Source organism: Gavia stellata, chromosome 7 (genome assembly GCF_030936135.1).
Source record: "Gavia stellata isolate bGavSte3 chromosome 7, bGavSte3.hap2, whole genome shotgun sequence".
NCBI classification, from domain to species: domain Eukaryota; kingdom Metazoa; phylum Chordata; class Aves; order Gaviiformes; family Gaviidae; genus Gavia; species Gavia stellata.
This window is the reverse complement of record NC_082600.1, coordinates 18,437,627-18,448,751: the sequence shown is the minus strand read 5'-3', so window position 1 is coordinate 18,448,751 and position 11,125 is coordinate 18,437,627. Positions and strand designations below refer to the sequence as shown.

General features: G+C 40.1%; 1 protein-coding gene across 2 annotated transcripts in view; it reads right to left on the bottom strand.

Moving 5' to 3' along the window:
* Nucleotides 1–1,035: 1,035 nt before the first annotated feature.
* Nucleotides 1,036–11,125, bottom strand: part of BTBD7 (BTB domain containing 7) — a 32,798-nt gene continuing 22,708 nt past the window's right edge. The window contains exons 7-11 of one of the 2 annotated variants that reach the window (XM_059819282.1): nt 10,813–10,926; nt 9,083–9,272; nt 5,034–5,212; nt 3,881–4,309; nt 1,036–2,156 (exon numbers count right to left, since the gene is read on the bottom strand). In XM_059819282.1, coding sequence (XP_059675265.1) covers nt 1,341–2,156; nt 3,881–4,309; nt 5,034–5,212; nt 9,083–9,272; nt 10,813–10,926 — 1,728 coding nt within the window. In that variant the 3' untranslated portion in view covers nt 1,036–1,340. The remainder of the gene's footprint in view (nt 2,157–3,880; nt 4,310–5,033; nt 5,213–9,082; nt 9,273–10,812; nt 10,927–11,125) is intronic. The other variant, XM_059819283.1, reaches the window with a different exon arrangement.

The following is an 11,125-nucleotide window of genomic DNA, read 5'->3' as shown; positions in this document are numbered from 1 at the left end:
CATTACACCTGCTGCATTGCTTAACCCCAACCCCGTGGCAGGGAGTCAGCCCAGATCACTATCATTCCCTCTTTATATCATGTTAATAGATGTCTCTCATTTCTGTGCTTTAAAAAAGCGAAGTCAGGAAGTGGAAGTGTAATTTAAGAGTGCTAAAGCTTCGCACATTTCACGATGCTAGAGCAGTTACTCTTCACCTCGATTTTGTTCACAGAACAGCTGCAATTATGAAGTCAGCAATGCTTCAGATCAGGTAAGGAACACTGAATGACATCACTAAGAGTGAAGCCCTTTTTTAATCATAGGCAGGAGAGAGCAAGGCAATGAGCAGTCACCTCAGCACCTCTGTTGGAAAGGGAATCCTCTCAAGTGGAAGGTGACCATTCAGGCAACAGCAAAGATACTATGCCTTGTCTTCCTGACACTCCAGGATTTAGCATGAATCCTCAACTCCGGTCTTCACTTACCCCCAACATATGGGTAGCTGGAAGAACAAGTTATTACTATAATTTTTACAGTATTTCTAGATTTATTTCTGCATGGGCAAATGAACAATTCTAGTCTAACAAGTGCTTCTGGGTGATCACAGAGTTCTCCATGGTCGCAGCTGAACCAGAAAGCAAACAGAATCAGACTGTCAGATCCCAGAATTTGGACTCCTAAATATCCCCTTGGACTCTTAAAAACCCAAATATAATTCTTGAAGTGGGCCTGCTATATAAGACCAGCTGCCAGAACTTTTCAAACAAAACATTAGACTGGATTCTTGCTGTAGCTGTAAAAATCAGGAAGATTTCAGATCTAAAAGAAACAAAAAAATTAACTAAAAATGTAGTATTTTGATGTGCTGTTCTTTGGAATTCCTATAATTAAAAAATAAACACATTTTACTATCTCATAAGAAAATACATTTCATAATGTGCAACCCAATGCACATAGGGAATTGGCAGGTGAAAGGGAAAATGCAAAAGTATGAAAATACAGTCCTTTAAATGTGACAATAAAGTTTAACATATTAGTACAAAACTAATACACTAAAATAGATGTACAGGTGCAAAAGGCTACCAGGTTGTAGAAAAAAGGTACCAGCTTTTTTTTTCCCCTAAAAGGCTTAATTAAAGTTGCTCAAAAAGATTTTCCACAAAAACAAAACCAGAAGCAGCATAAAACCAAACTGATAACATGCTGTCTCTAATCAAGCAATGTATGTACAAAAGAAGTGAGCAAAGCTGAATTTATCTGCTGGCCTGAATGAATTTGTCTGACAGGAGTCAGGCCAAAAGTTGCAAAGAATAGGATGTTTACAGCTCTTAGGCACAGAGAAATAGTGGAGGTTGCTTTCATAGGGCAGACTTTTTATACAGGAAGTCTGGTTTGTTTGGAGACCTCCTTCCTCTGCTTACCGCATCTTCCCTTTCCAAATCCGCATTTCTCTGTGCTCCATGTTCCAATGGCTCGTCATCTGCCAGTCTCCTACCAGGTCTCTCTTCTTGCATTTCAGAGGTGTATGCAGAGAGCAAAGGTCTGTTGGAGGTTAGCCCATAGGTTAAATCCGTTTCCATTTTTGTTCTTCCCCTGATGTGAACCGGGCCATTACCAGCATTTTCCTGGGTAGCCAACGCCAAGTCCAGTCGCTGGGGAGGTTGTTCTAAGACATCGAGGTGTATTGGCTCATTCTTTTGTCTGTGTTGATGCCCATCTTGCGAAAGCAGGTATTCCCTCCTAGAATCCTCTTGCTTTTTAGGAGATATCTGGGAAGGTAGATAGGCTGACTTTAAGCCACTTGGTGATGCCTTATTGTGGCTATACAAATCTGGGCCAAAATATATGCCTTGTGAAGGTGAAGGACTGTGCCTGGTGGGTGCTGGAGTAGAGGGTCTGCATGCAGCATTAGAGAAGTCATAGAAGTCAGGATATTCCTGCTGATTTTCTCGAGCATCTATTTTTTGCTCTATTGCATGTTTCTTTCGAGAAGTAGGCATGTGTCTGTTCTGAATACATGAAATGTGCTGGGGTGGACCAGGCCCTACCTCTGTAACCATCTGGCTTAATTCTGTGTCGACCGTGAGCTCTGGTAATCTTCTGTCTTTTAAAGACATTGCTGACACACCCATTGCGATATCTGGCATCAGTTCATTTAGCAAGGGCTGAGTACACTGGAAAAGAAAATAAATTGGTCCATGGAAACAAAGCAAAAGCCAAAACACAAACTGTATTTAGGATGGCTTCTGTAATTCAAAACAGCATTTTCCTAATCTACCTTTGCCTAGACCACCCTCAGCCTGCAAGTTTCCTACACTGTTTAAAGAACACATGTATCCTCCAACCTTCACCTTCCTGCTAGCTTAAGACAACTTCTTTCCTTCATGAAGCTGTTGTGCCACAATAATAGTTCTTCTTAACCACATCTTGTCTTGAATATGCAGTAAATGACAATGTACTGTTAAACTCTCAAAAGGTAAGCCTGCTTTAAGCCACTGGCAATTATCAAACTAAACAAGGTATTCAGCGCAAAGCTTAACAAATGGTTTGTTACAGCATAGAGTTCCAGTGCAGGGAAGCCACGAAACATGTATTTCATCACCATAGATGCAACCCTTCTGCTTGTATTTCATATTTTAAAGTAAGTTAATTGCAGGGACACGTGTGTGTATGCATGACAGCTTCAGGGGTTGGCGGGAGCATCAGTCACAGTGCGATTAGATCCACACTGCATGGCATTCTTCCCACCTACACCTAAAAGCAATCCTGCAATGAGATGAGTGTATTACAGCCTTCCAGCCAGAAGAGTTAAAATTTCTTCTTTTATTTATCTTTTCTAATGAAAGCAATTTGAGTAATCATTGATTACTAGTAACTCACAAACTGCAGAAAGAATACAAAACAAAAATATCACCCATATTAATTCTCTGCTTCCCCTTGCATTTTTTTTATAGATAGGAGAAACATTTCTAATGTGAAAAAGATCACTATATAGTTTCCCTACTGAAGTCAGTACTGATCAAGAGATGCTACAAAACGTACCCTTGAATAAACAATGGCAAACAATTCTAATTTGTAGTTAAATATTTTAACCTAAAATACAAAGAAGAGTGCAATATATTTAGGAAAACTGCTAAAGGAGAAAAAAAAAAAATCTGTGTTTCTATTCAGAACTCCAGATCAAATCTGCGTCTAAAAAGCAGGTTTTCAGTATGACACAACTGTGCACTGAAACACTTTTTTCACTGCAGAAATAAATTACCAAACTCTTCATTTAGCATTTCATGTACTTCACAAAGCTACGTCTTTTGTCCAGTATGTTATAGTTCATTGTTTTCACTGCATATCGTAGTTTTGTTCAGCAACTACAATGATTGTCTTTAAATGCTGTGACGAGCCCCTTTGTATTTGCAATTACTAATTTCTGCTTGCCTATTCATTTTAAAATCTTTTTGACAGCTGTAAGGCCTTCACATTCTCCACAGGTTCCCTTTATACACATCTGTTTTCTTCAGGACTACTTACCTGTGAATAGTCAAATTATCATCACTATTTTCTACCCTTGAATTATAGTATGCAGTCCACTACTGAAGTTGACTTACGCTTTGTTTTAATGTAGCGCAAACTATATTAATTTCAGAAGATTTATGAGTCCCACTTGCCCCTCCAAAATGCTCCTGTCCCTGGAACATTCATTCTCCCAGGGATTAGGGCATGCCTTTGGGATGCAGAACGCTGACAGCCAGTTTGGTAAAAAAATTCTTCTCCTAACCAATAAAGATGCTCTTTTATTGAACAAAGTCATGTTACTTCATCATAAGAATTCTTTCCAGCTCCTCTGTATAAGCTACTTTGAGTGGCCAAAGATAGGGAGAAGAGGAGAAATCATAATACTTACTACTTGCTTCTCAGCTGCCATCACTGCTGCTGCTGCAGCCACTGTCTGTCTCCCCAGACCTGTAGTGTTAGTGCAATCAGGAGGGGCTGCTTTAACACTGGGCAAATACACAGGCGGTGCAGCTTTGGGAGCGGTTCGGGAATGGAATAGTGAGTGATTACACGGGTAAGAGAAGGAACGGGAGGGATGTTGACTTGGCACCCTTTGTTTCCAGCCCACTTTGAACTGGTTATGAATAGGAGTTGCTGGTGGGTGGTACGGAGGTGGAGGAGGGGGCAATGGTGGATGGAAGGCCACAAAAGAGTCCAGTTCTGTAAACATGGTTTCTGCAGTGGGAGTGCTGTTAACACGACATCGTCCAGACTGTCTCATTGTCAGGAGTGGGCTTTCGTCTCCAAATCGCTCATCAGGAAAAAATTTGTGAGGATTCTGCAAAGGAAAAAACTCAGCATGTAAAAAAACAAAGTAGGAAGTAAACTAGAAAAGTCTCCTAAACTAACACAGTACTAGCAGATTTCTAGTTCCAATGTGTAACAAGATGGTTGTGCCACCTAAAACCTCACCAACACTTGGAGGTGATTACAGCTACCATGGAATAAAGATTTTTTAAAAAAAAAGACAAGAAGCATCAGATTCACTGTGTGAATAAGCTGACCAACAAGTGCATTTGCTTTAACTGCAGCATGCAAACAGAAGCAGGATTTCCAATTTCCCAGTCCTGATAACGTACTACGCAGATCTACTGTATCAGTTAGGCCTTTTTCTCCTCTCTGATTCAAGGAAAAAATAAAAAAAACCCCCAACATCTAGATTTCTAGTTATTGTTTGACTATTCTCATCAACTGCCCCTTTGGCAGATTTTTTTTGTCCCCAAAATCTGTGGCAGTAAGAGCATCCTGAATGGCAACAACTCCCGAGAAAAATATTTATACATTGCACTTACACATTTATAAAAATCACACAAATCAAATGCAACAGTCTCAGTGTAATTTGCACTTGGACCGTTCTAAAGTTACGCAAGCATTTCAAAGTGTTTTTGCACCTGCATATGCACACACAAAGCAGTTCTCTTACTGCAAATTACACATTCAAGTCAATTCATAAGCAGAACAGAGTAAAAGCATTTGTGGTCTTATACAGGAATTTTTGATACCTGCAGAAGTTCAGCAGCAGCATCAGAAAGTCCAAATTCCCGCAGCACACGAATCTGAATCTCATAACTGACTGTGGCACCTTCTCCACAATTGAGAGCATACGCTCTTTGCACCTGCTCAGTATGACGCAGCTCCTGCAGCCGTTTGATCATCTCTTTTACAATGAGGAGATTGGGAACTGGAGGGATAATAGAGATTACTTTCTGAACTGTGACACAATAAGTTTGATTGCAATGGTTAGATACAATTCTGAAGGAAAAATCTAATGTCAGGCTGACTTGGTTTTTTTTTTTTTAAGAAGCATTCTGCCAAGAAGAGTTCGACTTACACACATTCCTTGAAACATCACTTAGGCACATGGGATAACACACATATCACACAAATGGTAAAGACATATACCATTTTTCCAGCTTCTGCTAGAGTAAGCCACAAATACAGCCTTCTTTGTAAACTCCTTATGATGCAGGAATTTTATGATTTGAGGTGGGGGCAGGATATCTTAAATAACAACTGAATGTTCCCTCATGAATTCTACAGGCCAAGAATTCATTGATTTTTTTTTTGGCATACACTTCATACTTCTTTGTGGAATTCTATAATCACAAGACCATAATACCAGTATGTAACTACAGAAAGAGCATTCTAAAAAAATTACAATGTAAGCCAACATAAACCTGTTAAAATTACGTTGGTTTATGCAGCCATATTGAAATAATTTTAAAAAAAAAACTTTCCAAGAGGGAATAATGTATAATTTGGGGTATTTATCCTGTTGCAAAACATTCTTATGCCACTTCTTGCTGGAAGATGTGCATATCATAAGAGAAGACAAATCCAGATCTCTGAATACGTAAGTCCTGGCATCTGATCCTTTACCAGCTTTACAAGCATTACATATTACCATGACCAGATGTCTGTAATGAAAGCTCATAAAAATTAAATGGATCAGACAGCAAGAACAGTGTGAAAAGACATCTGCATTACAGAGAAGGAGAAAACCAACATCATGCAACTACAACTGGTCCCAATTTCACAAAGTTTACACTGCTACACGAAGGATAAGTGTAAGTAGCGCAAAATATTTTTCCCCCCAAATTGAGTGCCTCTACTAGGAAAAAAAAAATAGAATCAATTCTATCCAGTCTTCAAGGCTTGGAAATAAGTTTCCCACACTACCCTCCACACACTGTTCTGAAAAATCCTGGTTTAGCAGCTAGATGTTTAGCTACAACGAGCATTTTGCTAACACTGAAAAAAGGGGATTTTCTGAGACGTTTGAAGCAGGTCTCCAAAGTAGTAGGCATAAAAATCTAAGTTTTTAATGAAGAAGTGCTATCTTCTCAAACCCAGGTTTGTTTCCGTATTTTTACTGTTATTCACATGAAACACATGGAAGAGAGATTACATATATAAAAAATACAGTCCTCTCAAGTCAGTCGCAGGCTTTCTAATTCAAACTTAAACTGGAAAATACCTAAGGAAACCCAGTTACCTGCAGAACCTAGCCTCAAAGTAGAACAGACTTCAGCAGACGTTGAACTCATTTTACAACAGTGTTGCATGAAGAGCACCAAGACATGCTGGCAATAGCATTTATACAAATATAGTCCACAGGCAGTGGGTACAAGACAGATGTAAGTGACAGACGGAGAACACCTAAGCTGTAAAGAACGCCCTGTTCTAAAGCTCCCAGACGAAAGAGCATGGAGGCAATGGTTCCTAGCTCTCCCTCCAGCAGTTCCTGTGTTCCATCTATGCTTTGGGATGGATTCCTGCACAAGTTGTACTTTTGGTACATGCCTGAATCTCCTCAAATTAATTGGACTCCATCTACCCTTCCTAGCACAAGGCATTAGCAGAACAATCAATTCTTTTGCATAATCATAGAACTAAGCAAACCAGGCAATTACCAGGACACAATACCTGTGCTCCAACTACTGGCCAGGCTCAGCTCAAATCAAAGGGCTGGCAGTAATTCCTATATATTAAATTATACAGAATCAAGCTGTAGTGGAGTTTCAGATTGGTCAAGATGTCTCATTTACCAACAGAGCCAGATTTTTTCAGAACATGGTAAGTTTTGCAAAACATTGGAGACCTCTGAGAATCTGTTTTCCTTCTCAACTTCTTTGGAAACTAAGATTGAGCAAAGTGTAATGAAATGCATATCTTATGATGAAATACTGTACATTCAATTCTTGGTGAGTATATTTATGTTTTTCTGTAGAAGGGGGAAAAAAGTCTGAGTACCATAACGCACTGCTGAGATGCCACAGCTGTAAGTTTCTAAACAAACAATTAGTACTTTTATCAGGTTACAGAAGTTTTCAGAAGCTCCTTTTAGGCTTTATCAAGTCTCTTCCCAAAGCACAAGAAACAAAGAGACCAAAAACATTCCACAAACCCTACTAGAAAACTTACTGCAGTGTTTAACCAAACCGTGTTTCAAATCTTCCTAACACCTCAACTTAAATTCTTTTACAACAATGTAAACCTATTATTTTTGTCCTGGCTGCAGCATCTGCAAGAATAGTTTATCTATTTCCTTTCAACATAGTTGACTTAAGGGAGACATAATTGGTATACAAAGAGCTTATAAAACGGGGAATGGGGAGTGGTGGAGGGAGGAAGATGACTGTTTTCTTGGTGCTATGTCATCTTTATTGCTTTTCTACAGACTTCCAAACTGATCCCTATCTGCTGAAATGTGATACTTTGATCTAAAAATGGATGCCAAAAGTTTATGCAAGTTTAAGGAAAAACTGCATAGATCAAAAATGCATTTAAAATTACCAACTACACAGAAACACCATCCACCATACGACATCTCTGATCTGCAAATGGTTGAAGAGCACGCATAATTTTACAGGGAATTATTTTATGTGCTCTTTCTGCTACACTTCCCTTACGCGCTCACTTCCGGTGACTGCTGGAATAAGGATACTAGACAGACAAATCCTTGACCCGACCCAGTATGGCCATTTAAAGGGCTAAACACAATGCTCCATCTGAGACCAAGTTACATCACATCTTGTGGCACATTTGTTTCTGTATTTTAGTATGACTCTTTATGGAATTCCATAATGTTGAATTTTAGGTTTTTCCCTCAGCCACCCTGTATGCACACAGCTGGCTACACCTACGTAAGCACAGTGTTTCCCACTTTCTTCACCAAATTTAAATTTAATCTTGGTCATTTAGCTGCCCTCCAAAACATCCACTGACCCTCGCTACTTGTCATCAGCATATTCTCTATGCACACTAAGTATTAATGGGGCCAGGCAAAGGTGGGAAGAGCTCAATGCTTTGGCAATTCCACCAGATATATTCTTCCAGTCTGACCCCAAAAGATCAAATGCATTAATGACAAAATATATTACACAATATATTCCCTGGCTTGCCTATGGGGAATGTCACACCAAGTATCCTGAAGTCAAGAGAGGTCATATCTACTTCCACCTATAAAAACTTATTCTGACACACAAGGAATGAAGTTGGTTTGACTTCAAAACTAAAGTGCATTTGGTAAACTGAAAAAAAGAGTGTTTTGAGTGCCTAATTCCAATATTTTTCCAGCAAACTGAGTTAAGCTGACTGCCCTACAAGTTATGCTTCCCTGCTTTTTGTTTTTAGAAGAAATCAGTATTTTGCCATTTTCCAGCCTTCCGGATCAACCAGTCATCCAAGACAGGCAAGTAGAAAACTGAGAACCACTCTGAGAACAAAGGGCCAGGCTCCAGCAAGTGTTCTACAGTAAGTTTAACTAGTCCAAGGATTTTCAAATTGCTCAGCTGAAGCAGGTTAAAATACTACCCCCTCTGGTAGCTTACTTTCTAACTACTTATTATGCTATCCAAAAATAGTTAATGTTTTCAGGGTAGACCAAAGCAAAAGGGTCTACCACTGGGTGGGAAGCCGCCCAATGGTGCAGTACTAGTCTCCAAGGAAGTCATAATATTCAGTAATTCACATTCCCTCTCCCCTGCCCCAAGCCCGCATCCACTCACATGAGATCAAGTCGGCATTGCAAGTGATCTAGCAACCTTACCTGGGATCTCATTGGCTATAACTGAAGGAGGACTGGACTGGTTAGTGCTAACTTGCTGGTGGGTAATCATATGACAGCACTGCGGCACCGCGTTGTTTACCATGTAAAGGGTGTCGGGTACATTGGACATTCGGACCATCCGCAAACGAACAAGATCGGTTTGTTCCACCATCATCTCATCCAGTACTGACTGCAAAGACAGCCATTAGAGCCCTCATGAAGGCACTGCACACACGTATCATATCCACCGGGAGCTGCTGCAAACGCAGTCCCGAGGCCACAAGTCTAGCAACGTCTAAACCGTAACTTTTCCAGGTCCCAAACAGCTTTTCCACAGCATTTTCTATGTCATTTTCCAGTCATGATCAGAGTTGAGTTTCAGAGCTAAGAGCAGGCAGGTGAGTAAAGTTTGGGAAGGCTGCTTTGTTTATTTTGTACCTGTCAGACTGGAAGTAACCTTCTCGAGGCCAGACCCTCTAGACTCTGCCTCAGATAATTACTGTCTATTTGTCTCAACTCTGTGCCACTGAGTAGAAGGCACTAGTCTGAAAATGAAATGCGTTTCCCTCAGGTATCTTACAAGATTAGAAAGGGATTTATGCATACCCTTTTAAGATTCTCATTTAATACTAAATGGATTTATTTAAAAAAAAGGGAGACTAACAGGGGAGTAAAAAAAAAAAAAAAAAATCGGAAATCACTCATCTGAAATTTTTGCATTTCACAATAATTAAACTATGAATAGGAGTATAGTTACCAGATAATAAGTATAAGAATCCTCTCTCTAAGGTTAAACAGCTATTGGATGCTTTTAAAAATATTAACAGTATAACATGAAATTAATAGAAACAAGTAGAATTCGTGATGGGGGAAAAAAAAATACAGAATGCACCTTTTACTTTAAGGTTACTACTAAAGCACTCCCATACTGTATACCTGAAAACTAAAAGAGTCAAAGCTTTTATCACATGTTTTTTAACACATTTTTGTTAGTTTTAACCATCCAAGATACACAGATAAAATTTAACTGGCTGGTCTTCCTTTGCTGCTTTAGTGCCACCTGGTGCTCTCTAACCTTTGTGCCCAAAATCCAAAGTAGTTTTATTTCTCCCCTCCCCTCAAAGAGGATGTCAACAAACAACTCACACCCTTAGAAAATATTTTCTTTCTTAGGCACAGGGCAAAAGCTCTGAATTCACCAGAGTAGCGGTCAGAGTTTGTAGGTTATGTGGATGTGCACAGCTTCACCTAATCCTCTTGTTCTGCAGTCACCTGCACTGCTGGGACTCACGAGCTCTTGCCTTAAGTCAGACCTGCCTTAAGTGGTGGCATTAGTTAGCAACCTGCAGGGGTCCCATTCTGTCAAACAGAGTATGGCATGTGTCTGCCCCACACAGAGCCGCCTCCACCCTGTCACCAAACGTCATGATCAGAGATGCTACAACATCTTCAGTCTGACAGTCCTCATGCAAGATACTAAATAGGGAAGCTACTGTTTAAGCAGGACACAAAGGACTTCAGTCAAATTGGACACAAGATATTTATTACATTTTGCAGAGGATTGGAAGAATTTTAGATACGCTCTGACTCAAACAAGATGACGAAATATCAGAGTACTCTGCCTAGTGGAATAGTAGTTCTCCACCCAGCTCTGGTGGGAGCTGGGGAGCCTGAAAGGCCTGGCACCAAGGTTGCTGACTAGCTGCAAACTGGGACTCTCAGGCTCTCACCTTGCCATCCGCCTGCCTGGTGGGCTGCCGAGGAGCTGGGCCGGCAAACTGGCTGGAAACCAGGGAGGTTTCCCTCAGAACGCTGCTTTGTTTCCGGTGGAATTTCATCAAGATCTGTCTCGCAAACATTTCAATTTCGACAAAAAAAAATTTTGTTGAAATTTTTCTGACCAGTTCTAGAGACTTGAGCCTGATGATCAATCTTGTAAGTCTTGTTAAACTGAAAATGTTAGTATTTTAGGCCAGTACATGCAAAGAGAGACAAAACATACCAAAATCTTTCCTTGTTTACAGAACCCCCTGATGACTCCAG